General features: G+C 41.3%; 1 protein-coding gene across 4 annotated transcripts; it reads right to left on the bottom strand.

The window, feature by feature from the left end:
- On the bottom strand, positions 1-27,552 carry VGLL3 (vestigial like family member 3). Of its 4 annotated transcripts, none has more exons than XM_040566687.1 (4): positions 27,289-27,552; positions 18,039-18,291; positions 12,274-12,774; positions 1-6,084 (listed from the first exon to the last, which is right to left on the bottom strand). In XM_040566687.1, the coding sequence occupies exons 1-4, from the start codon at positions 27,382-27,384 to the stop codon at positions 6,041-6,043; spliced, it is 894 nt and encodes a 297-aa protein (XP_040422621.1). In that variant the 5' UTR covers positions 27,385-27,552; the 3' UTR covers positions 1-6,040. The 4 variants fall into 4 exon arrangements, with proteins under 4 accessions (XP_040422621.1, XP_040422613.1, XP_040422626.1 ...); XM_040566679.1 differs by having other exon boundaries at positions 18,039-18,294; positions 27,289-27,551; XM_040566692.1 differs by lacking the exon at positions 27,289-27,552 and adding an exon at positions 27,094-27,150 and having other exon boundaries at positions 18,039-18,294.
- Between the last annotated feature and the right edge of the window lie 395 nt (positions 27,553-27,947).

Below are 27,947 nucleotides of genomic sequence, written 5' to 3' on the forward strand. Positions count from 1 at the left end.
TGCTGTAATTTACAAAGAGATTTATGAGTTCTTCAGTTGCATTAGAATAAAAATAAAGCATTAGCTAATTGTTGAGAAATACAGACCAAACCAAAAATGCTACATTAAAAATATAACAATAAAATTCACATTAAATTATTTATTCAGTAATTAAAACAGTGACATTTTTCTTTATACAAAGTCCCCCACCAGTTTTGATGAGAGGGATGAAATGTTCAATGGAGTTTTGAGGGAAGCAGGGTTGGAAATCAAGTGGGGAAGGAGAGGAACCCTGATTTGACAGATGGTTTTAAAAGATAGCTACAAACAGCTAGCAGAGAAAGTGCAGCATAGTTCTGCAGATACTTTACTAGATTACTGTAAACCTCAACTGCTATAAATATTGGTTTTATATAGGTACTAGTTACCTGAGCCCAAGCCCACTGGAATCAAGGAGGATTCCAATTTATGTCCGCTGATGTTGGACCAGACCCTGGGCCTCCACTTTTTGTCAGCCAACGCCGGACTGCAGTTCAGGCATTCACGTCTGGTCCCAATGATCTCAATGCCATCAAAGACTTACACAGACACTGAGGGAAGGAAGCAAGGATAGGGCTCCTGTAACGACCATCATCAATGATGCACAGCTGATCCATCTTGAAGGCTTGTGCCTTTGAGTGGGTGCATAAGAACTGTGATGTTTTAATTATCACTGTCTCTAAATGATCTCTACTAGATGCTAAAAACACCATGCAAGTTCACAGGGAACTCCAGGCGCTGGAGGATGGAGATGGTCCCATCATGGAGACCACAGAGCGGGAACAGCCAGAGGGTTACATGCACTCTGCAGACCAAGAGCAGCTAAAATACAGGTTTCCAGGGATATCTTTAATTCCCCTTGGCATGCAGTTCACCATGTAAGAGGGGACAAGTGTAAACCTGCTAGTACAATCTAATTTTAATGCGTTGTGTAGTGGCTGCCCAACCATCAGCATACAATGCTGGAGAAGATCATCATCTTTGCTAACAGCATTACCAACCAGCTCAACCTTTGCATGAAGACCCCTCCTGCCTTTCCTGTTTCAGGGACTGGGATTTTGACCTCGCCCCAGCACAAGTCCCTTAGGCTTTAAAGGGAACTATTCTTGCATCACAACTGTCTGATTGTGCCCATAGGGCTAATATGTAAAAGCAGTATTTATTTTTAAATACCATCCTGCTTTACATGAGATTTCAGTTCCAAACAACATGCATCAACTTTTTAAAAAAATCTACAGACACAATTAATATTTATCATTCAAATAACTGTTAAAAGCACAAAGGCAAACATATTAAAGCCAAGAAATCAATTTAACATATATATATTTCTAAACTGTTTAAAAGAAACATATGTTGCTGGTCCATCGATATGGAGAAAAACATTGTACCTGAAATTATTTAAAAGAATTGTATTCAACATATGTTTGTCTGCTGAAAGGCAACATATTGCACCTCTCTACATAACTCTGCTGACTCCATGGTCATCTTTACACATAAAACAAATCAGGGCTTTTGAAAGGTTGGGCTTAGAGGTATGGGGTTGGTTTTTTTCACTTTTTTTTTTTTTTTTTTTAAAGAATGGAAAAATTCCATTCACTCCTGAGGTTATGGAGAATGCAATAAAATATCTTTTTTTGTTGTTTGTTTCAGTCAGAAATGTAGCGATGTCATTCACTTCAATTCCAAATGACATGCATTTGAAGCATAAGGGTGGAATAGAGGGAACTAGGTATAACTGTGTGTGTAAATATACACACATATATAAGGAAATGGGAGTGAAGAGCTAGACATACACAATAGGCTGGAAGCAGAAAGGTTGGGTATGTGCAAGACAATTGATCATAAGTACAGGTGGGGAGATACAACACTCCCTTCCGTCCCACAATCTCTGTTCTCAAGAGGTGTGCAATCAGTCTCTCTCTCTGAAAGCTGCAAAGCGATTCATCCCCAAAAGCATGTTTCAAGGCAGGAGAATCAGAAGGTTGAGAAAACCCTAACATTCACTGAAGACTTTCACACTGTGAAAGAGGCATCAGAAAAGCCAGTAACTGAATTTGTGTGACTGGTGAGGAGAGGAATTAGAACAAAGTGCATTTTACTGCTGTCAAGTGTAGCTTATTTAGGTCACCAGAAATCAGATCTGCTGGGTGTTCAATAGCTGTAGTATTGCATCCTCTTGTTAGGATGTGAAAACGCAGCTGAAACAAAATGGATATCTGCTTTTCAAAAACTGGTGGTCAGGTAGAACAGCCCCAGTCTTCAAGCAAACAAGAAAAAAAATTGACAGCAGATTTCTCAACATTAAAAAGAATGAAATAAAATCCTGGACAATTTTAAGAGTTTAGTATTTAGATTTTCTCACAATAAAACAAGTTTCCCTATGTTGTCCCAGAAATAGTGTCAGAGTACATCATGTTTTTATAAGACCTCAAAAAATGAATCATTCACTTTCTTAGTACATCATGGGAATTCACCACACACAAAAAGAATGAAACAAGTCCGTTAGTAACACATTAAGACATAACTTGCCTGTGACCTGATTTTAAGGGCCCTTTGGTAGCGTGAGCAGCCTTATCATTCTTTTTTTTTTCTTTTTATTTTTCACTGCCATCAATAAGCTGTAACCGCAACATCATGAGCGAGCACTCCCCTCTTCCTTCAAGAGCAATACCAACATAGCATCTGCTTCTCATAAGAACATTTGTGCGTGTATAAGTGTGCATGTATATGTATGCGCATGACAGAGAAGCAAATCTGCTGAATTTAACTTAAAAATTTGTCATAAGACTTTTTTTCTTTCCTGTCATTCAAATCACAGGTTATATAAGAAGGGCTACTGCTATGTACTTGTGCTTTTCCTTTCATCTCATTTGTTAGTACAGGGGGCAGTTAGTTACTGAGGAAATTTGTCTTTCAAAGTCAATTGATTGGTGCGTGAACAGCTGTAGAAATTAGCAGTTTTTTATTGGCACTTGTCTCCCAAAACCTTGCATATTTATACAAGTACTTTAAGCACAGTCACAAGTTCAGCAGTGGAAGCCGCTGAGCAAAACAGTGCATGACAGTAGTCCTTGAAGAAAGAAGCAACAGAATCATCACATATCCACTCCCTTTAGCCATCAACTCAATAAAACAGTCCAGAAAGGAATTCCAGTGCAAACTTCAGGCTTGATTGTTCCTGTCTCATTCTGCTTTGACAACTACAGGGAACAGGAGGAGATCCTTCATCATCTGAGCTTGCAAAAACAAAGACAATGAACAGACTGCTCTTGCTAGACATTAACTATTTCAGGAAGTCAAACATACTACATATTAAAAAGAAACACTGCCTTTTGTTTTGCTCCCCCTGCCCCAAAATCTCCAACCCTGATGTTCAAAGAGTTAAATTACAACTTTTCTCATTGTTTCTCTTGTGACACATTGCCTCTTTGCCTTCCAGCTTTGCCAAGTTCAGGGAAAAATAATAATAATAATAATAAATGTTTTTTTTTTTATTTTCCAGTATTTCTAATACTGTAATAATTCCCAATTTTTAATCTATTTCAGAAACTCATATTCCTGAGATATTTCCTGAATTATACTGTCCTGATAAATAAAGAAGCCATGAAGGCTTTTGTTACCTTCCTTCCCATGCGCTTTTCCCATTCCATTACTAATTCATTGACAAACCGAGAAGCTAGTTCCACAACAATAGCAACAATATATAGAACTGTCATGAGAGTGAAACTCCTTAAGGAAGAAATGCTGATAGACTATAAGGACAAGAGGTGGGGCTGGGGGAGAATAATATTTAATTCAGCATCCTAACACACTAACAACCCTATTATTTTTAGGTAATATTTAAGAATAGTCCCTTCAACAGTTTTACACTGTCTCAAACGTCGTATCAGCAAGATACATGATTAAGGGTCTTACCAAACTGTGATATAATCCTACTGCCCACAGTGCCAGCATATCGAGCCCTCTCATGTCAAGGGAGAACTCAACACCTCATAGGATCAAGTTCAAAAGCTTGGAGAGAAGAAGCAGTGCAGGGAGGAAGGCCTGAATTTCAGACTGGCAGACACATCCCAACACTCCCCCTCGCCTTTCACACACACCCCCATGTGGTGTCCACCTGACAAGCCTACATTCACAATGTTCACTGCCTTAAAAGTATTTTTTTTTTAAATCTGTCTTGATGTCTATGGTCTTGATCTCCATGTAGCTGGTTTGCCTTTTAGACAGTTACGTCTGAAAACAATGATAACAGAAATATAATATGTTATGAGAGCCTTGGGAAATATTACAGGGGGATCCCAAAAATATTCATTCACTGAAGGTAAACAGAGTAGAAAGGCAACATTTCCAAGCAATAGCCAGGATTTGGCAACCCAGGCCCTGATCCTGTACTCAGTCCCACCTAAGCACGTGCTGTCATGTTGCTGGAGTTACCACCATGTTGCTGGGCCTGGAGGCTGATCCACCAGCAGCCCGTTGCAGGATGTGGGCTGTTGAGGGCAATCTTGCAGTCCTTATTCAGGATTGGATCCTGCTCCCCCTTGGCTTCAACTAAAGTCATTATTAATCAGGTCAGACTCAAGGCCCAGGACAGAAATGGGGTTTCCCAAACACCTTGCAGTGTGCTGTGGCTAGATATGGCCATATAATTTCCCAGTTCATTCTTACACTGACAGCAGCAAAGCCCAGCTTATGTGCATGCTGAGCACATACAACTTCTTATGACATTCAAGAGCTGTAGCTGGGGTCCCATAAGGCCCCCAACAAATCTTCGGTTAGGCAACCAGATTTTGACATCGACAGGCGTTGAAAGTGTGAGCACTTCCCATGAGGTGCTCAGGAGACAGATCAGGCCATTTGAAAACATTTTGTTTCCGCAAGTCACACATTTTTATAAAATTTACATTTCTATCCTAAACGTTCATGTTACAGGTTAAAACCCTTGAAATAGCTTAGTGGAAAGTCCTGCCTCGTGACTTAAAATATGAGTATGCTAGCAGTTACAATCACTATGAGCATCTGAAACAACTCATAGGTGACTGCATTCATCAGCTTCTGTGGATCATGGATGAGGTCCAAACTCAGGTCTGATAAAAAATCCATAGAAGTATTTGGTCCATTTTGAAAGAATGGATGGGTTGGAAATGCAGTTTCTGTAACCCCAGGCTTTGCTCCATGCTAAAGGTGTTTGCAAATTTCTGACAATCAGTACAGCAGAAAGCTGTCTTTAGAAACAAGAAAAAACACACCCTTACTAGAATCTAACACCAACAGGAAAAATATTTGGCTGAAACTTTAGGTGTGAATTATACTTGCTTAAGCTAGAACTAGAGGACAAAAACATCAAGATCTAGTAATGTGGAAAGAAGGGAGGTTTAGCTCTTTAAAAAGAAGGGAAAGATAGATATTTGAGGTAACAAAACAAAACAAAAAACAAACCCAAAATGCACAAACACATCACAGATATCTAAAAATAGCATTTTATACATTTTTTTTGCCAGTGCTTCTCTGAGAGCAAGTTCTTTAAACAGAACTTAACAATTTTACAATTTTTTTTTAAAAAAATATGTCATCCTAAAATAGCCCATCAATCCTTACCCAAACTTTCTGTATTTCTACAAAAATAGATGCACAAAGAGCTACAAAATAATGTATTCCTGAAAGGAGGCGCACTGTAGTCAAGGGAGAATCTTTTTCCCTGACAATTGAAACTGTTCATAAAAATACCAAGCTCAACAAAACAAAACACTGTTAAAGTAGCAGAAAGGAGTTAGGTTGCCCAGCTGCAGCAGGCTCAGATGAGGAAACAAAGAAAAGCGAGTTTATCTGTTTGTTTGTTTTCCAACTCTGTGGGACCCATAAGTGGCCTTAAAAATAAAAGGCTCAATAGCAAAACCAGAAAGGTTGGCTCTTCATCTTCATGTGTGTCCTTTGCCCCGTGCAGAAGGAGTCAACGATGGTTATATTGCCCGCCCAGTTGCGCTGACTCCAGCTCTAGATGGTTTTAAGTTATATCTAAACTTCAGAACCAGGAAGTTTCCTTGCTCTTGTCCTGATGCTGTAGACCTGGATTTCAGAAAAGAAAAGTAACATTTAAAATCTGATACAGCTGCTTCCTCCCCCCTCCCCAAACAAAAACAAACACAACTTACCAGCCTAGTGGATTCCTTAGTAACATTGCTATTGCTCCAATTTTTATAGTTTATTTGGGACAAACTTAAACCCCACTGAAGTTTTAGACTGTCTCAAGCAGTTCAGGAATGCTGGTAAATGTGTGCTTCCTTGTTTTGGCCTCATTTGGAGAGGAGCATGGCGTGATAAAATCATCCTGCAAGGTCTGTGCAGGCTATCCACTATGGAACAACAACATTTTTCCTGATAGGGGCCAGCTATTGACTCTATCTCTTTTCAAAAAGATCTGTAACACTTTAGGATCTCACAGTTTCTGTGGTATTTCACCTTACAGAGGAGAGAGGTAAAATGTTCCCGCAGCAAGTACAAAACCCAAATAATTTCACCTACAGAGTGTCAGATTTTTAGCCAAGAACGGCTAGTGCTTCCACATGGGAAAAATTAATGATTTTCAGCTTGCATTTGTTATGAGTTCTTCTAACATTTTCCTTTATAAAAAGTGAGGACTATCTAATAAATGTGGTGCTATGTTGTGGCTTTAGCATTATGGACTTGGAACCTGTGTTATGATCTGGGATTTCTCTACTCCAGAGGGATTCAATCTTCACTAGATTTACACCCAACAGGGTGGATACCTAAAATCCAGACAATAGAGGGGGAGGTGGGGATGAAACTTCCCAAAGAAGATATGGTTTTGCTCATTTATAGGGAAAGTAAAAAGGAGAAGTGCAGGCGGATACTTTAAGAGGCAGTAAGGAACTTAAACCTTACTGATTTAAAGCCTGTCCCTTGATGTTTTGAGCCAAGAAAATTAAATTTCTTGAAATGAAGGTTCACTTCCCAATATAAACCACTGCTATGTAGACAGCAATTCTCTGTTCTGCATCGTGCTATATATTGTCCTGCTATACCAAGACCAATGCACCAATTACCTAATCTGCTATGATTTTAAGGCCAAATACACCACTAATATAAATAGATGCAACTGTAACAGACTACAGTGGTGTTACAACTGCTGAAGTTGCCTGTTCAGTAACCTGTGAGAATTAAAGATGTGCTGAGACGGCTCACCCATTTCCATATCTGATCACACAGCATAACCCAAAGGAAGACTCATGTTTTTAGAAAGCCTTCCAACAGGCCTGATGGATTCAGATCCATCCACCAAATCCTTGATGTAAAAGTACAGTTATATCGCTAATGATGACCAACATGTGAGAGCTGAGCTACAAAGCTATTAATAGCCATGTGAAAGATCACACCACATTGCTCCATCCGTGTGAGGACTCCCAAGCAGTGCCCAAACACTTGCAAGTCCAACTGCAACAAGGGAAAGCAGAGCACACTTCTTGGGTGGCTCTCTGCTCCTTTTCATATGCACTTACACCTATTTCTTTAAATTGGAAAAAAAAAACAACACAGGACATCTGTCAACTAAAGCATGCCACACTTGCAGACTTTTTACTCAATGAGGATGCTTCCTTTTTATTTATGAGTTAGGTGTTTTCCTGGCAGTACCACTCACAAGCAGAGACATCATAAACTACTGTTAGTTTCCTTCAAAGCTCCCTTACAGTTAGTGATGACAATTTTTTGTTATTTTTCCCCTTCTATTTATTTTTTTTAAAGCAAAGAAAAAAAAATAATAATAATAATTAATAATAATAATAAAAAGGGGAGTCAGACAGTCAGACAGCAGAAACTTTTCAGAGTGCAAGGAAGTCATTTAAGTTTACCAGTGAAGCACTACAGGACACCGGAGGCAACGCAAGCTGATGAGAAGAGAAATAGATTGTATGGTTCATACCAGTTTAAAAAAATATATTACACACACCTCCTTAAAAGGATGTACACCTGACAGTAATGACTGGTAGAAGGGGAATAACCAGCTAACTAGACACCTTCCTAGTTAAATGTCTTTGCAAGAAACAGAAAAAAAATGTAACAAGGAGGTTTAAGATATAGCTCTTAAGTTCAAACAGCCACAGTAAACAAACCAAAAAAATGAAAGTTGCCTTAGCTACAGAACTGAATGTGAAACACTTTCCATGCCTTTTCCTCGTTATATTCCCATATCCTTTATGGCAAGGCTATCTGCACTTCTAACATGTAATCCAAGTGCAGCCCCGCTACTAACCAAGAGCAGTAGCTTGCAGTCTGCCACTAGAACAAACATTTTCCCATTTGCAAAGACACCCTCGCTTGGGTTGTACAAGCCAGTAATTCCACAGCAGAACTCTCCATCTCTGAGATGCCGATGTAGCTAACTGCCACACACACGGTATGCGGGTTATGTGGGAACATCTAAACCAGCCTGATGAAGTGTGACCAACTTGTAGCATGTGTGAACGGAGACAACTCTACGGAAGGCAGCAGACTGACCACTCAAATTCTGTATTCAATATGACCCACTGATTTACAAGCATTTCCAAAGTGGACTTTCCAAAGTTAGCCAGGACTAGAGAATATCTATTAATTCTCCTAAATATAAGGACAGACAGATGTGCACCTCAATTTTAAAACAAAATTACAGCCCTCAGATACGCCAAAATCCTGCTCTGCTTTTATTATGCTGGGGTTACAGGAAACCTCTTCCAGCACATCTGTCCAACAGCAGGGCAGGATATCCTACTAGCAGACTCTGCAGTAGCAGGGCAAGTTGCTCTGCTCTTCTCCCCACAGGGCTGCCAGCTGGATCTGACCGACCACCTGAAGAGTGCCTGTGCCCACTGCTCTGCTCCCAAAGGCCCACAGGCAAGCTTGGATGGCTGGAACCACCAGCTCCAGTGGCAATGAGACAGCAGTTTTTCCCCGATTTTAAGTGCTCAACTCAACTTTCTCACCCTTAACATGAACGCAAGGATTTAGTCCCAACACTGTACAACTGTGGCTGCAGCAACGGTCTACATATATGTGCTGTGAACTGCAGTCAATGCTGTTAGAGGCTGACTTTGCTTTGCTTGGCATCAGTAGGACAGAGAATTAAGGCTCAATGCACAAACACATTGTGCTCAGTGCTTGATATCAAACGTATCGAGCTGGTCCATAGCTTGGGCACTTCAGCTTTGGAAAGGCACCATATAACAGCAGCCACAAATGTAACAGGTTGCAACAGATTTTGATTTAGGCTAGCTTTTTCTTTAATCCCACTTGTACCAACACAGAAGCATCTAAAAGGGTTAATTTGCAGCATACAGCATAAGAATTAAGCCACATTTAATGGGAATCAGGTAGCTAAATCCCATCTCATCCCACTAAAACAGGACCATGTAAGTTCAAACAGATGTGCATGACAGATTGATACTTTGTTTTTTGCTCTGCAGTGAGATGCTAATATCCCATACAATCTGCTCTGAAACCAATTCCCAAACTACACCCTGCATGCAAGGGGAGCCCCCTCTTAACCTTTGAAGTGGTTCAGCATTGTCCATTCAGAAGATGGAGTCTTTGGCTTTGCATGGCTGAGATGAAACAATGTAGCTGGACGAGGGTAAGATTACAGCCAGCCTGCCCTGATCCTAACCCTATCACTCCATCTAATTCAGCCTGAGGAATTTTGCAAATGTTTCTATAATCGCATGTGACAGTAGCACAAGAAATGTGACTCACAGTAAGAGAGGAAAAAAATCATCTGCATATCTGAAGGACTCTGAAAAGCATCCTCTATATGTGTTAGCTTTTTTCCAAATAAATTAACTGAAACTTATGTAATCTAAAATATCGACAGCTCCAGATGCTGATGTCTTTTATTCTCCACGGAGATGTGGTCAAAAACTTCCGGAACTGAAGTTTTCTTGCCACTATGACCTTACCCAACTCAGGCGAATCCGCTTACAAGAAGGCGAGTATGTTCTTCTCCAGGCCCTCCAGTTTTTAGCCTCTCTGCTGAGACTGCCATCTTGCTCTAGCATTAAATGCAATAAAATTCTGTGTGATGTGGAGACTTAAACAGTGAAAACCCTACCTCAGAGTGGACAGAGACCACTCAGACAGGGAACAAGAAAAGTTGTGACAGTGATGGTAAGTGCTGGATATGATTCAGTGTGGTGCTTCAGTAGCTCCCTCCTCTCCCCTGCAGCACAACACACATTCCCTGGGATGACTCCATTTAACATGCATGCAAAACACTGGAGCAATTAACCTCCCTCTTTCCACCTCGGTCACACCTTGAATACCTGTAACCAAAGCATTTGTCTCAAATCCACCAGATGTGGAAAGGGAATCTCTCTGAACGAGACTTCCTGTCCTTCCCAGCGACTCTCTGCTTGGAGACTATAGAAGAGGAGCGTGCAGGGTAAGCAAACCGATAATTGTAATGTCACAGGTTACCACTATGTGTTGTGACATTCATTGTTTGGTCCATTGTTTCCAAAGCCCTAGGTATCAAGCTGGGGCTGCCCAATAAGGTTGTGCTATTGTTTTTCAGAGCATGGCCATTTTCAATAGTCATAAACAAGAGAGACGTTGGTCTGCTGAGATCCTCTGTTTCTATAAACTGGTCACACATCATTTTTCATCTTTCTTTTCTCCCCAGAGGAACGCATAGACTATAATCTACACATCGAGCATGTGCCAAAAACAGCATACAAACCAGCTTGCCCAGTACCGAAACAACTCACAGCCTAGGCGAGACTCACACTGAAGCCAGGTAGTGGTTCTTCCTGACAAACAATCCCTTATACGGTTCGCTGCTCCATCCCCCAAAACGTAAGTCAAGTACAGAGTTCTGGAGCTGGACTGCTGGGGCTACTGTCAGACCAGTGGGCTCGTCCCCTCCATCAGTTGCAATGACCATTTGCTCATGATTCAGAGAAAGCAACTTCCATTATGGAATTTGTCAGAAAGATAGAACTTACTATTGTGATTTTGTTAGGTTATCTTCTTATACATAAAAGCATAAAATGTAATAATACATCTCGTATCATCTGGTTGACTGGAAGTGTTATTAATAAATATAAAATCATCCAGTATTAAGAATCCTATTACTCTTTTTCTCAATTTCTTGAAGGAGTAAGTGGCGTGGTACTTAGAAGAGGTTATTGGTTCCCAGTTGCTACTATGGGAAGAAAGAAATTTGTATTAGGTTCACTCACTTATAATTGGGTTCTGGTTTCTATTATTCCATATTTAAGAAACAGCATTTTTTCCTCCACCAATTCTTTCTTCCCTTACACACTAACCAAAAGCAAGAAAGCACTTCTTACACATGGAATCAGTTAGCTAGAGCTATCAAGAAGACATCCTCAAAAAGACAGAGAAACAGATACCTCAAGGAAAAGGGAAGAGAGATGCAAACCCAGTATTTCCTGAATAAAGTAACAAAAGGTGTTTCAGAAGTACTAACCTGCTGGTCGGATAAACATCAAGCAGAAAAAAGAGACCATAACAGAGCACACGAGCACAGATGGACATTCTGGAAATAAGTCACCCATCACTTTGATACCAAACGGCTATAAACAGTGAGGGCTACCAGACTGCTCCTAATGCTGAGATGAGAGCCTTCAAGTCAAATCTTGCCTGTGATGCAGCAGATGTAGTTTATGGAGGTTGTCCCATAGTTATAGATGGAGTAAAATGAATCTGATTCAGAGACCTCTGCTAGCCCCTACAAGAATGGAGTTCAGTATGATGGTGAGCACAGCTTAAACAGCATCTCTTCTTTAGGTGACACCTGGATGCTACACAGGAAGGAAATGCTACGCTTTTCCAATTTACATGAGTAGGATGCAATCCTCATGTACTGACAAGTTATTAGTTCAGTCCTCATTGGAGCTATATTTTGGTGAATGAAAACATAAATTGGCTGAATAAGCTGGAAGCTTCCATGTGAAAGTTTAATTAGCCATTTCCCACAAGATTTAAACCAAAAAAAACATGTATCATGTCACAACTCATTTGTCTTGAGTGGGACCAAGGGAGACAAGGGTCTTTCAGCAAAAGGCAGAGGGAGATGTATATTTCACAGCTCATCTGCTCTGACAGCAATTTCAGGAGGGATTCCTACCTGGAAATTTATTTGGAGAAGGCTCTGAGAACAAACCCTACTTGAGCTGCAGCGTTTCCACTTCATTGCTTGAATTCTTTCTGCTAAAACAAGTCACAGACACAACTGAACCATCTTACCTGCGTCAAACCCAAAACTTGGCACAATGTCCACTGTTCCATGAAAGGCTCCAGCCCATGCTGAGGTAGCGCTGGTGACAGCAGCAGGATCTGTCTTAGTCACGTCACGCTGGGGAGCAGGAATCCTGGCTGCACGTACTGAAGGCATCAGCAGGGACCCATACCGGGGGTCGCGGTGCGAGCTGGGATGGTGATGGTGCATGTGTGGATGAGGGTGATGGCGATGCATGTACACATCATGCATGTGTGCATACGAAGGGCTCACCTGAGATGCTAAAGGATAATGCCAGGATTCAGATGCAGCAGGGGGAGGAGGTGGGGCAGTCTGATGAAGGCCGTGTCCTGGCCAGCTGCTGGGATCTGGTGTTGGGAAGGTGCCTGGTGCAGTAACGGGGAAATCAGGATGTACTCCACTTAAGCATGGTGGTGGGGGAGGCTGATAAGAACTGGTCCAAAATGAAGTTGGGAAACTGCTCCTTTGGCTTGAAATTGTTGAGTTTTCTGGAACAGAGGAGAGAAATTAATTTTGACTGAAGCTGAAAAACAAATTTAATGACAGAAACCCTACAATGATTTTCTACTGTCAAATTTGTAATGCTGAACTCAAGCTTCAAGTTACAGAATCACAGAATGGTTGAGGTTGGAGAGGAGCTCTTCAGATCAGCTAGTCCAACCACAGGACTCAAAGCAGTGTCATCCAGGGCAGATTGTCTGGGACCACATTCAGTCAGATTTTAGCCAAAATCCAAACTTCATGACCTCCCTGGGCAACCTGTTCCAGTGTTTGATCACCCTCACAATAGAAAAAAAAAAAAAGTTTTCTTGCATTCAGATGGAATTTCCTGATTTCTAATTTGTGCCTATTACATCTTGTCCTGTCAACAAACACTGCTGACGAAAGTCTGGCTCCCATATCTTCGTTTTCTCACATCAGGTATTTACACACATTGATAAGACCTCATGAGGAGACTTGTCTTCTTCAGGCTGAAGGATCACAGATCTCTCAGGATCTTGACACAGAAATAATGAGACATTAACTTCTGCTCCTGACCAGACCAGAACATATCATTTAGAAAATTCTCTTCAAATTAATTGCATGTTTTGATGGGATCATCTCTAATGCATCTTATGTTAGTTTCTTATATCATGTTGCTCAGTATCCAATAGCATCAGGCAGATGAAGTCTCCTATGTAACTGAAAGAAGTTTTTGTCAGAAAAAAAAAAAAAAAAGACTTTCTGCTCCTTACAGCTAGGGCTTGACTTATATTTAAATGCATTCCAATACCTCTACATTATGAAATCATGTTCTAAAAATTCCTCTTTTGAAGAAGCAGTTAATGTTTTTGATGTGTAGGAAAGTATTGGCATCTTCTCTCTCACGTCCCTCTTGCCAACTCATGTTTGAAAGTACTGCCTCATGCAATATGCCTCTGCTTAAACAGGTTTTTTTTTTTTTTGGTCAAAGATGGAAACATAAAAATACAGGACTTTACCTCTGATGAAAGACCAAAGTCATAAAAATAGCCTACAGAGTAATAAAGCCAAGGTCATTTAATATTTGACAAGGTGAGGAAACCTCTGTCCTTCATATAGCATTTATAAAAAAATGTTTATATTATTTTTTCCTAAATGACTTTTTGTTTTGCTGTGTTTAACAAGCAACTGGAATGAGACTTGGGTGAAGACATCATTGAGAATGAACAGATTCTTTAGACACTCCTGCCTCTGAACTGTGCTTACACAAAAATATTTTGGAAACAAAACTCAGAGTTTTCTGACTGCACCACTAGGACACTGTTGTACCTATTTTAAAATCCTTTAAAATAACAGCATTTTTTCCATTCATCAGTTGGCTTTGGTTTAGGCAGTTCGTTGAGCCTAAATGACTTCTGATATTGGAAATAACTTCATAAATATTCTATGGACAAACGCAAAGAACTTATCTTTGTGCCAAACGCTCTCAGAGGCTGCAAAAAAACTCCAATATGGCTTCCTTCAAAAGGCTGCTTCTTTTTTTAGCATTGTATTTCTATTGTAATTCATACTAGAAGACTGGAGAGAGCTTCGAGCACGTAACAGAAGCTTCAGCACCCCTCTGAAATTGTTATTGTTCATCGTTTGCAAACTGTTCCTTGTTACAGGGGATTATGCTGAGACACAGAGTGCACATGGCTTAGTGTTGGCAGTAGGGCTGTCAAAAAAAAAAAACCAACAAACTAAGCTTCTTCATGTCCAGTCTGTTATTTTCCTCACTGCCTAACAGAGAAACGCAGCTTGACAATGCATTGCCAGTATTCTGGAAAATTAATCACTGTAATGGAGAGTTTTTGAAAACTGTCTGGCTGTTATCAGCATGGAAAAGCCCTAAATGTGAACCATTTCACTTCACAAAAGTGCCGAAAACCACAGAGTATGTGCAGGACAAATTTAATATCAGGAGAGAGCACTTAAAACCACTGGATTTGGCAATACGAATTCAGTCCAGATTGCATATCAGTTTGCCTTTACCAATCATGCAATAGGTCTAGGCCACAGAAAATACGTTTGGTCATCTCAATTTGTCAAACCTGTGCCCATTTCACAAAAGCCATTACCACTGTCAGAAGCTGTCATGGTTCAGCTACCACTGAGACACCTGCGAGCGTAACTGCAGATGACGACCTCTTTGGCCAAGGTGAAGTCATGTCACTGTTGATATAACGTCCATCCAGGTTACATGAACTTGCAAGAAAACTTCATCCAGTCTGAACGCTCACAGAGGATGCTACTAAATATTGCATGCAGCAACATCTTCAACAAGAACCATCTGTGTTGAACCACAACCCACAACTACCACACATTTCCACTGTGTTTGAAGATTGTTCTTTTCTTTCTACCTTTACAGCAGTGAGCACAGACAACTATTTTTACAAATATTGTCATGTTGGATGCCTGGCCTCTGTGAAACATGGCAAAGGAGAAACAGCTATTTCAGCACTGTCCTTGAGAAAGAAAAATATCTGAATAGCTTCCACAGGCTTTTGGGAGGGGGAAAGGGGTATTTAACTAAAATTGTCCGCCAAGAAAGATACTCAGTTACCACAATTTCCTACTTTGAGTACAGTGAGGCAGGGAGATGGCAACATCTCAGATACCACAAAGTGGTGACTAATGCAAATGTTAATGGTGGTTGGCCAACATGCACTGAAAATCTGCCAAAGCCCACATGCTGTAAAGAAGACAATGTATGGAATTCTCTGTAGCACAACATTATTTCTCAGTTAAGGCAGGAGGAAAACCAAAAAAAATCCCTTTCAGTTGGGAAAAACATGTTGATAAAAACTCCATAAAGGTAACATTAGTTTCAAGTATAGGCCCTGCAAAAGATTTCAAGTACCATTAAGCATTTAGCACCCCGTTACTCAAATTTGTTGTAGGAATCTATACTATATAAAAAGACAGTTTTTAAGTTCATTTCAGACTAAACTGATCAGACTGATCTGTATTTTCAATATACAGAAGATGATAAGTTCTATTTTTTATACACAAGCAAAATCCCTCCTTGAAACCAAAAACCACAATATTAATGTAATGATGAAATTGCAATTTGCTTTTCTATCACAACACTAAAAAAATGCAACTTAGATAAATAAATAAATAAATAAATAAAACCTTGTCCTCTTGTCCACTCTATCAGGTAAAGAATAACGCAATGAGCTAAATAGCCAGTACATTCCCACAGACTTTTTCACTTAAATCTATACTTTCTAAAACAGCTATTTGCAAATGCAAAATCTTTGTTGCTTTTTTTAATTGATCTTTTAATAATTTATTGTCAATTTATTATTTCTTGTAAAAAATATATATCTAACTTTCCATGAAATTTATTCATAAAAAAAATCTTCAAGCTAATTATATTTTCTTTTAGGCAATGGGATACAAATTCATATACATTTGCTGCAACTGAGCATTTTCAACAGAAGCATATAAACCAAAAGACTAAGGCATTAGCATTTTTTCAAGCAGTCGTATTTCAGAAACTTGTTTAGGTACAATAAAGCTCTTGTCAGGTTCTCTTCTTTGGAGAAACAAACATGGTCATCTTTCTTAGTCTCCTACGCAGAAGCAAGCAGCTCTGCCCAGTAGCCTCCCTGAGTATTTTCATACTGCTCCTGCAGGTGCAGCAACAGCAGAGGGCATATCCCCTTACTTTATTCCTGGAGCACTTTCAGAACACACAGACCTTCATATCCCACTGATGGCATGGGGCACCCCAGGTCAGGAAGCAGCCTGTCTGAAGAGCCCGTGTGCCAGGTCACCCTGGCCTGTCTACTACAGAGTCCTCTGCAGAGGGTTGTGCAACTGGGAGGGGGGTCAGGGCAAAAGAGCTGGGAATTTCTGAGGCCAAAGAGAAGGACACAACCCTCACTTCATGATATGTCTCAACACTCAGAGAAGAGGGTCTGCTGTAGGCACGTGTCTCTAGTGACTGCCTTGATCCCACCTCTAAAACATTTGCAGCATGTCTGGGCCATTTATAAATGCTCCAGTCTTCTTTTTAGTAAGCATAGATTCAATCCTGCTCTCAGTCAAGTCAACGGAAAATTTCCCATTAACATTAATGGTCCCAGCTCAAGCCATAAATTCCTCTAGCTCCCTAGCCACTTGTGCTGACCTTTGCTTAAACTTCCTCGGATTTGTCATCATTCTTCTGGAAAGCAAGACGTTCTGTGCTATTTTTCTCTTCACAGTGGTTTCCAAAAATCCTCTCTTTATTATCTGTGACTTTCATTAATATACTCTCACCGTAGCATCACTGATTACGAATACCACCAGTCCTACAAGGATCCTCATGGTATCTCTCCCACTAAACCTGATGCAAGGTCATTAATCACTGTTCTTAGTTCACCGTCCCTTTGACAGTCCATGTGAAGAAAAGATCAGAAGCAATGCCTTTGTGAATCTGAAAAACTACATAGACTCTCGCATTCAACAAAATGGAAATAATGTCTTACAGGCAGGCTTTCTACAGCCACCAGTTTAAAAATCTTATCCATAAGATCTACCTAGTTTATCCGGAAAGATCTGTCCTTCATTACATTGATAATGCTTACGTCCATTATGAGGCAAAGAGTGTATGGTGCTGTTCAAACACTTCACAGCATTGACCGTTAAAGTTTCTACTTCCTGCTACAGAGCACAGCCACCCCCATTTTACATGTAGGAAGTCAGTAACGATGGCTGTCTCTCTCCTGTGAGCTCTCCTGACGGGCAGGCTCCAGCCACATGGGCCAGGGCCAGGGCCCATTCCAGCCTGTGTTGGCTCCTCCCTACCTGGAAAGCAGCTGTAGACAAATCTTAATCACCTGGCAAAGTCACCCAAGAAGGCTGCGTGGGTCTTCTCACTTCCAAGGCCAGCATCCCAAACAGCTTTGCTCTTGCCTTACAGGCCAAGTTTCACACTTAGAGCTTAAAAATAAGCCTCAAATCTTGCAGCAGACATTTCTGAAGCCACATGAGCTCTGCCTTGCACCTTCCAGGCCTTGGCGGAGCTGCAGGCTATGGGAAGAGTGGGAGATGACTGTTTCTTCCACGCCTTTGGCACCTCTTTCCCCCTTTAGCACACCAGACCACTCAACCCCAAGCTGCTCCTCATTTCTTCCATATTTGGGGTGATTTTTCCACCTCCACAAGGGAGCAAAATTTCAGTTGCAACGCAGTATTTGTTACAATGACGTAGACCAAGTAAACTACACCACAGACAGCAGGTAACCTCCCTTCTTACCTCTCCACAACGGACTTATCCCTGCCTTGCTCTTGGTGAGGGCAGTTTCTGGGTTGAAGCTACTGGCTTGGCTCAAAGCTCTTGAGAAGTGTTCATCCACTACTGAACCAATGTCTCCCTGGAAGTAAGTGAAAAGGACGCAGCGAGAGTTAAGGTACTCCATCTCGGCAGGCTGGTCTTTCTCATCCTCCTCTTGCTTGCTGGGAAGGGTCACTTCCAGAGACTCCTGCATCTTGTTGTATAAAGCTAATTTCTTCTGGGATTAAAAACAAAACAAACAAGAGATGTATCACTAAAAGCATTCGGTGCAAGCTCAACATCTGGTTTCCTTAAAGAAAAATAACTGAATGCATTGAATATTCATTTCAGTTCATTGCACTTGGAAGACAGATATTTTGCACCGACATTTTACAGAAAAGAGATTACCAGTGCTGCTTAAGAGTTTTGATTCCTCACACACAGATGGACCTGCTCCTCAGACACATTTCACATCCACAGGTAGTTTAACAGCAATGGTTTGCACCCAATACCTTCAAAAAGAACACAGGTAGACTCTGACAATTTACTGCTGACTCCCACCTGGAAAGCATATTCCCATCAGCGAGGGCTGCAGAGGTTGTACAGCCCTGCAGAAAGGTGGCCACTTACACAACTTCTGTATTTCACCCTTCTGGCTGAACATCCACCCAGCTTTGCTCTCCTGGGCAAGAGGACAAGAACAGTGAGAGAACTTGATTCCTGAAAAGTCTTCCGCTGTATTCCAAAAGTCCACAAAATGCATAAATTCTCATTTAGGGCAAGGAAAGGTGTTTTTTGTTTGTTTTTATCATGAGAATCTACACATTCAGGTGGTGAAAGGGTTCTTTTGGGGGTAGGTTTATTGTTATTTTGTTTTGTTTTATTATTTGTTTTTAAATGCCAGCTTCTGGAGTAAAGAATAAAAATTCAAGTCTTAAAAAATTAAGCATGTGATCTGGGGGAAGAGGGGGATGGACAAGTCTGCAAACACATGCAAAAAAATCCCCCCAAACCAAAAACACTGGAGAAGCATTAAAAAAAATAAAGCCAGCACAAGCCATCTGTGAACAGCTATTTCAGAATCTTCTCTCTCTCTCAAATCAAACCTAAATGTCAAAATAAATGTGTGTGAAGATCCATTTTGCATGGAACATATTTTTCAGATGTTCCACTTTACAACTGTTTTCACAGAAAAAAGCTCCCCACAACAGTCAAGCTGCAGGAATCATAGCTTTTAGCTAGCTAGCCATTTCCACAGCTGACTTTACACACAAGCAGCTTCAGGAACCCAAAAACAACTACAGCACATATGCAGAAGTATTTCATAGCTTTTCTATAGAATTACAGCTTGACTTGTCTTTTATGGTTTGCTTGGCAACACTTTAGCGCCATCAGAATCTCTTTAAGTTTACATCTTCTTTCTCTTTTTCCAAAGTTGTTCTACAGAGCAAGTTAAACAACTACACAGTCCATAAAGTTCCAGTTATACAATAAATACGCTTGTCAGATTTAGAAATAATTGGAAGTCGTTCTCCAATCTCGTACACCAAAAATGTACTTACATTCGATGCTTTCTAATATCCCATAAGCAGATACAAATTCTCTTATTGTAACACAAAATAGAAACTCCAGAGCTAATTCTCAATTATGAGTGATTACTAAAAGAATTAATTGTAAGAAAGAGATACTTACAAATGAAATTAAAGCCTACAATACTACAAGCTCAGAGCAATTAAGTGATGTATCAGATATTCTGGTAGCTTAACTGAAAAACATACACCAGCTCAGTAATACCTTTAATTCTGACTCTGTTGCACAAACTGTAACGAAGGATGCAAGGAATTTTATTTTGCAGTTTGGGAGATCTAAACAATAGCCTGAAATTCATGTAAATCTATGCTTCACAAAGCAAGTGGCTCTGCTTAGTACAGTATCACTTATTTAGACATACAGCTTTATTCTCAAGACGTTAAAAAACAAACAAAAAACAGCAAGTTAAAACAATAAATAGTTTTTCTAGAACCTAAGTGCTAAAGTGAAAGGTAGCCTGAAGCTATCAAACTAACTTTTGCAAGTGTTGAATTTGAGGTGACCCGTACTTTTTTGTAAACGCTTTGTGCCTTCTCTAAACAAACTAAAAAACTCCTAACATTTGTTCCTGAAACACTAAGATATCACTCACAGGGAGCTTCATGGTTTTGTCTAAATAATCTCTGAAGGATGAGACCTCAATAGGACAGAAACAGTTTTAACAATATCACATATACAGCTGATGTACATATTAAAAATCTATAACACATCTACTTAAATGACTTAATGATGTTCAAAGATGCACCACAACCCAGATCCTCTTTAAAAATGTAAGACAAGAGGTTGGGAACCACTTTTTAATTATATTATGCATTCATTTATTTATTAAGTAGATAGAAAGCATGAAAGAGGTACTTTAAAGGTGTCTAAATAGATATTGATATATTACAACATCTCAGATACTGTACATATGCTGGACCCTGAATACATACAACACACTTTAAAAGTTGATTTCTGTGATTACAGGTACACTATTTGTATTTATGCTGCAAGTATACAGATACATACACAAGCATGCAATTATATACAGAAACACATCGTTTAATATAGCCCCTGGCTTGACTTGGTTATCAGGAAGGAAGTCTTTCAATGTTTCTATATAGAGACTGGAGCTCAGGAAATTAAAACTTATCTCCAGAGTCGCTTCTCTGTGCAGGAATGTTCCCCCTTCCACAGCTTAAGAATCTAATTCATTTTCCATTTCAACTTTCTTCCCTCCCCTCCAGTCCATGGGTAGTCATTACAAGACATTCCGAGTACTTGCTCTGTTTTTGAAAACAATGAATCTGATTTATTTTTTTCATATTTTTTTTTTAATGTCAAAAAAGATGGCAGTACTGATGGACAGGTACAATGGCTTGTGTAAAGTTACTTATAGGGAAAAATTATGTTTTGTGGTGAACTTTTTGCAAAGAATGAAAATTCTAAATTAAAAGATATTTCAAAACCACATCAAGCCTGCAATCAGATACAGATCTACTTAGTTTGTATTTCAGGCTGAAATTATCAGCCAATTTTTCACCTGCGATTACAGGGCCCTTTAAATATGAAGCTACAGTGAGATAAAGTGATTTTTCCTTGTATGTAACTTATATACATCCTTTACATATTATACATCCTATAATAAAAATTATAGTTTTTTTCTCTCCCTTACTCTCTTGTGATACCTCTGCCTACATGCAAATTCTGCATCACTCATTCTGACCTTAACAGTAATCTTTTCACAGCATTTCTATCTGCACTTGTGTGAGTGGGAAAGTATCTACTTTTTCCATCAACTGCTAAGTGACTTTGTCCCACTCTCATGAGAGAGGAAAAATAATACCAAAGAAAAACAAAAAACATCAGGTTAGGTTTCTGATAACTAGTCTGGGCTAGCCCACTTTCCCTTGTACTTCTTTCATACAAACAGTTCTGGCACACATTTAAGCAGTCAACAGTATCTGTAAGGTCTTTATAAAGTGTAAGTGCTGACCAAACTCCGCATGTGTCTTGCATTTTTTCATTCTATAATGCTTTCATATATTCATGAATTATACCTCTCTCTTCACTAAAAGCTAGAGACTGAGATTAAGCAGCATCTGAAAATAAAAACAAAAACACAGAATATCTCACTTTGGCCAAGACTCAGAATATAGAATTAGAAGTCATCTTAGCATTTTGGAAAACAGGTAAAGAAACGGGAAATCTAGTGCCTATAGCATCTGATCCCATCTTCAGTAACAGACACAAAAGCCCATGGCACAAGCAGGATGGTAGGACCTCAGGGTAAATAATGCAGCATGGGCTGCATTCAACTTAAACTGACACTAATTTTGTTTCATATATTTACAAACAGGTTCTTTCAAAGAAAATTTCAACTCTTACCACAAGTATCCCCCCCCAAAAAAAAAAAAAAAAAAAGCTAAAGGTCAAAAGCAGATCAGGAATATAGAAATATTAAAGAGAGGGTTCACGCTGAATAAGCATCCTCCACTCTTTTGGAGGAAAACAGACCACTTGGGACTTTTACAACAAGAAAGCACGCGGTCCAAAATCTCACACAAAACCCCTGTCTTGATGATTCCCATTATTTTCCAACATACCCTGCCCAGAACCAAGGAAAACTGTTCTCATGCAGTGAAACTCTGGCCACATGAAAGCCAATGGCAAAAGTCCAATTGACTTCAAGGGTCCCGGATCTCAGCCGGGGTGTCTGGTAAAAATGTCAGAGCATTCCTTTTCACAAACTGAAAAAAAAATTTACTTCCAGCTGAAAGCAGCCAGTAGGCAGCAAAGCATAAAAACTACCAAACACGGCTGAGGCTGGAAAAATTTTAGTGTAGCTGAGTTTGAATTGAAAATTCAAGCCGGCTCTTATTTTACATATAAGCTGGTTGTCTGATCCTACAACTTATTATCTCCATATATGCCATCATGCAGCATATGGTCCTGTATGCTCCCAAGCATGAAAGTCTGGTGTGCCTGTGACCACCTGTTACAGATTTTCCATTATGAGAGAAAGAACAGAAACTAAAAATAAAGAATAACTACACTGAGGAAACACTATATGACCCTATCCTGAGAAAAAGGCTGTCATTCGACATAAGCTTCTGAGAAGGAATTTCAGTAACAAACCCTAGGCAAATCACGGACAGTCCCGCATTTGTGGAGCTGCCTGCCAAGCAGGCTCCTATTGATAACACTGAAAGTATTCAAGGAAGAAGACAATTTCAAGCAATCATGGCATGGAATGCTGGGCCTGAAAGCAGCATTTACTGCATGCCTTGAAAATAGGAAATGGTAACTTCTCCCCTTGCAAAGAGCAAGCCAATAGCAAAGCCACACTTTCTTTCAGGTGATCCACTGGGTTTGCAGCAGTAGAGCCTGGAGGCCCTGCAGTGTTCAGCTGATGGAGGCAAGTAGTAGAAGACTAAATTTATACATCTTCTGCAGTACATCTGAACAAGGCTGTGCCATTAAGGCTCTATTTTCATGTAGATATAGGAAGGTCAAATGGTTTGGTCCCATCAGAACAACAAGGTAAAGCAAGCCATATCTTTGAAATCAGCAGGGTCTCGTGGGGTTAAAAAACAGCCAAACAAAAACAAATACACCCACACACAGAGCAAGACTTAATCCAGGTTTTACATCCCGTAATTTTGGAAGTAGCCTTTGAAGCTGTTCAGTGTCTTGGGAAGTCAGCAGCAGGGGACCCATCAGACTTCAGAACAAACCTTGAGGAAACATCCAAACTACAAAAATGAAACGTGAAGCTACCTTCTGCTACTATCTGGTGTGTCAGGTTCCGTGGACTGCCACGCACACCCAGCATCAGTAATATACACCCATACTCAAGGGTGCAAATAGACGATACAAATAACTTTACTGGAAAACTGAGTTACAGCATCTGAACGAGGGTTTAGCTATGGCCAGCTGACACAACACTACACACGGCTTGTTCTTGTCTGCAGCGCTGTTCATCTGGAAGGAAGAGTTGCGTTAGTGACCTAATTTGCTAATGGAGACAAGCCCTTATCTGGAAAAAGTCTGTCTACAGCACCGCCAGCAGAAAGTCTGACTTGAGCATATCACAACTCTTTATGCAAGACTGATTTAGCAAGGATGGTGTTTGGCTTAGCTCTCTACATCTACATACCATGGAGATGTTCCAAAACTACCATTTACTGTAACTTCCCATTTAAAAGGTCTTAAAATCAGCTGTTAGTGAGCCAGGGTGAATCCTACCTTAGCCTCAGCCCTGCAGCTTGCTGTCCCTAGACGACAGGGTATGGCAAGCTGTCACTGCGTGTCTTGTACGCCAAGAATAAAACAGGATTCTTCACCGATTATGTTTCCAGTCTCTTCGAATGAGCAGCTCTGTTACACCCATTCCTCACCCAATACATAAGAAATCCAAAACTTACTACTGCAGCTTCAGAGCTCCTCAGAAAAGTGTACAGTGAAGAGAGTTTTTATTGCACCATTCCGGAGAGCTTTACACTCAGGCCAGCACGGCTCCTTACCATGCACAAGAATGTGTACTTATTGTAACACCATCACACATTCGTTCTGTATTTTTGCAAAGGAACATGGAAACCCCAATTTACCTGTAGAAAGAGGGCTGCATCCCCTTTTCATTAGTTCCTTCTGGCATCACATAAGGATCTATATATCCATACTTCTCTTACTTCCTGCCAGCAATGTCCCTGGACTTCAGCAATCTCAAAGATCTGAGGTGCTAAGCCTCCACTCCCATTAACATTCAATAGGAATTCAGGCTTCAGTCCATTAAGCACTTAAAAAAAAAAATCTAAATTAATTTGCCAGCAAGTCCTTTCTTGGCTGTGAATTGTTTAAAGCTGAGGTTCTACAAACTCTGCATCACTGTGCAAGGCAAAATCAGCTCTGTGCTTATTTAGTGGAGTGACAACTACATGTACAGAAATGTGGGAATAACTTTGGAGTGGGGTAACTTCAAGAAGGCACGATGTAGCACCCTCTAAGGAGAAAACAAACAAAAAAACTAAATTCTGCACACTCTGGCTGCATGCTAATCCATCGTTTAAAGCAATCCAAGACCTTCTGTGTAAAAAGGAGACCATCATTCAGACCCCACTGAGTGCAGAGCAGTGACACAGCGCCAGCTGCTTGTCGGAGACGCTTCTCCTGACCTGCGTATGCAGCATGCAACCTACAGAAAGGCAAGACAACGACCTCTCCAGAGAAGTGCTGTAATCTAGAACTTGAGCCTAAATAGCTGCAACGGCAGTTCCATCACTGAAGAACTTGCTTTGCTCTTCAAGAGATACAAAACTGATGCCAAAATCTGGCATAACCAATTACATCTGCAACAGGTTTATTACAAGTACCTGCGAGGATAGACAAGCTTTAGTTAGAATAACACACCTCCAGCTCCCTGAAATTAAAAGGAAAGGCTGAGGTGCTCTCTCTCTCAGGAGACAAACCATTTTACTGGGTACTGGAAGACGACAGAGCAGTACGATGGTACTGAAAAATGCCTCAAGGGAGTCCTTGGATATTTTAAGGGTGAGCTCCGCTTTGTCAGCTCCAATGCAGAGCTTTATTTTAAAGATGCCCCACTAACACATCTTCCCTCAGTGTTATTTTTAAACCACAGTTTTAATTCCAACAAAGGAGAACATTCTTTAAAATGGTCATCATCCCTATGAAGAGCGCAGGAGCATTTTACATGTTGAACACATGTGTAAGAAGAAACAAAAACCTGGCAATAGAATCTTCTTCCTTCTTTCTTAGGCTCTTTACCACTTGATTAAATGTTCTTGACAGGATGATTTTGAAGAAACAGAGACTTGCAAAATGTCATGTGTTACCCGATCGCTAAATCATTCCACTATGACTATAGATACATCAGGAGTTCATCCTGTGTTTACTACTTTTTATTTTTTTAAAAAGTGTTGGATTAAAAGAGAATACCTAAACCCCTCTAAAGCCCGCAGCTGCTAGAGGCAGCGGGCACAGCACTCTTAGTTCAGCACAAACAGCTCGGTTTTGCAGCCTGACACTTGACTAGTTTGTGAAGACCCTTCAGCTCCGAACATTTCAGGAAAATTGGCGCGAGCAGGATTAACTAAAACAAACTGTCAATAACGTGTAGGATAGCAAGGTTGAGAATGCTTTTTTGGTGGTAACAGGATATATTGTACTGGCCATGACTCATATGCTGTATTGGCTCAACAGAGCTATGTTTCTTGCCTTGCATATCTACCTCCACATTTCATAAATAGCATAAGCCACAGGAACTCAATTTATTTAAAATGAAATTTTAAGAAACTTTGACTTTCATTAAGGTGCCTCTGGGACATTTCAGATGTGGTGCTGCTTACAGCTGATGGAGAAACTTCTTGAGTCTCTTTAAAAACAAAAAGCAACTGCACAGGAGTGTGACACAGCCGTTAGCGATCACTAGATAGATTTTCACATACTAGGTGCTCCGCGCTCCAGTGCTGGAAAAGAAACACAGCCAATTGCCTACAAAGTTAAGTGCTAAAAAGTCTACCTAAGTTTCAATCACACTTTTCTGCTTCTAGTTCTCTTAGTCAAGTTGTTTGAGATTATTTATTTCTTTTCCCTCCAACTCAGGTGGGCTAACAACTGGAGCTCCGGATACTCAAATACAAAGTTCATAACTAACAACCACTGAATAAGGTGAGGGTTCTGCGAGCCGTGACCTAGATCAGAGAAGAAATAATAATGCAGGCACACTGCAACAGACTAAACTCGCAAGTTTTCCAGAGCCTGTGTTTACAGTGAACAACGTGAGTGACCTGGAAAAGTCAGCTTCAGTATCATCTCCGCAAAAGCTCTTTTCCCAACAATAAAGAAAAAAACAATAACAAGTGATAGGAATTTCAATGTTTTAGCCCATATTCATGTCTCCCAGGCAAGTTGATATTAGGGGTCACTTCCCATGTACGGAGAAAACAATCTTCGTGGATAATAATGATAAAACCTTATGGAATGCAGCAACAACCAAAAAATGTATTCTCAGATGACTACATTAGGGCCAAGTCAATATTAGTCCCACTTCACCCACGCACTGCATAGTCTAAAAATGCTGTCAGCCTGATAAGAATTTCCTGATTCACTTTTTTTTTTTTCTTCTCTCTTCCAAATACATCTGATCACCAAATTCAGTTGGAAACTCGCCGAAGCCGCTCTTCCAGGAGAGCCGGGCTGTGCGGCTCAGTACGGCGAGGCAAGCCCGCTCCGCGGGGAGCAGCGCAGGGAGCAGCGCGGGTCCCCTCCCGTGTGCGCGCCTGGGGAGCGCACCGCACCGCACCGCACGGGCGAGTGGGGAGGATGAGGGGGGACAAGAAGGCAAGAAGCAACTTTCTCCCCCGTCCCGCCCCACTCCAGCCGAGCAAGCCAAATATAAGAATTTGGATTTTTATTTCTTTTTTGATTTTTTTTTTTAAAGTCTTACCAGGCTCCGCTGCTGTGGGACACCCTCACCAACTCCTCGCATCTCCAAATCAACCCGGGGGCTGCACGACGTACCGCTGGCGGGCCGGAGGTCTCCGCCCCGGCCAGCCAGCGGTGCGCCGTGCAGCCCTCCAAGGGGGGGAGTCCCTCCGCAAAGCCCCCCCCTTCCCCTCCATCACCCAACCCCACCGCTCACCTGCGGGCAGCCCGCCGGGACTCCGGACAGATAGCGGGGCGTCCCGCACGCCGCAGGGGGGGCGGGCTGCTGCATGGCCACGTCCGAGCAGCTCATGGCCGCGGCCGCGGCCGCCCCGCGCCGCCGCCACCGCCTTCTTCCCCCTCTTCCCCCTCCTCCTCCTCCTCTTCCTCCTCCTCCTCCGCGCAGGGCGGCCGCGGCGGGGCGCCGCGCAGCGTCGGCTGCCAGCGCATCTTCGGCGCCCACCGCGCTCCGCGGCCGCACTTATAGCGCGGCGGCTCCGCGGAGCGGCCGCGGGGGGGCGGGGGAAGGAGGCCGCGCCCCCGGCCCCCCTTCTTCACCCCCTCTCCGCCCCCGCTGCAGCTCCGCGGGCGCGGAAGCACCTGCGCATCCTCTACACCCTCCCCCCCCCCAAACCTGCTGCTGCACGGAGAGTGGGTGGCAATTAATAACTGATGAATAGATGTTCATTACTACTTTATTATTAATAATTACTTTTTTTTTTTTTTTTGGGTGGTGGTGGTGGTGCAGGTCCCTTTCCCTTCTCATTGTACAATGGGTGCGGGGAGCATCTCACTGCCCAATTTCTCTCCCCTGACCCTCAGGTGCCCAGGAAGCACGGCCAAGCTGGAGAAGGGGGGACTGTCCACCAGTCAAGT

This window comes from Cygnus olor, chromosome 1, assembly GCF_009769625.2.
Source record: "Cygnus olor isolate bCygOlo1 chromosome 1, bCygOlo1.pri.v2, whole genome shotgun sequence".
Classification (NCBI taxonomy): Eukaryota; Metazoa; Chordata; class Aves; order Anseriformes; family Anatidae; genus Cygnus; species Cygnus olor.

Coding starts and splice junctions, on each gene's coding strand:
- VGLL3 (XM_040566679.1), bottom strand. CDS start 27,384: ATGAGCTGCTCGGACGTGGCCATGCAGCAGCCCGCCCCCCCTGCGGCG. Junction 18,295..27,288: donor TCCCGGCGGGCTGCCCGCAG/GTGAGCGGTGGG, acceptor TTTTAATCCCAG/AAGAAATTAGCTTTATACAA. Junction 6,085..12,273: donor AAGTTTTGGGTTTGACGCAG/GTAAGATGGTTC, acceptor TCTGAAATCCAG/GTCTACAGCATCAGGACAAG.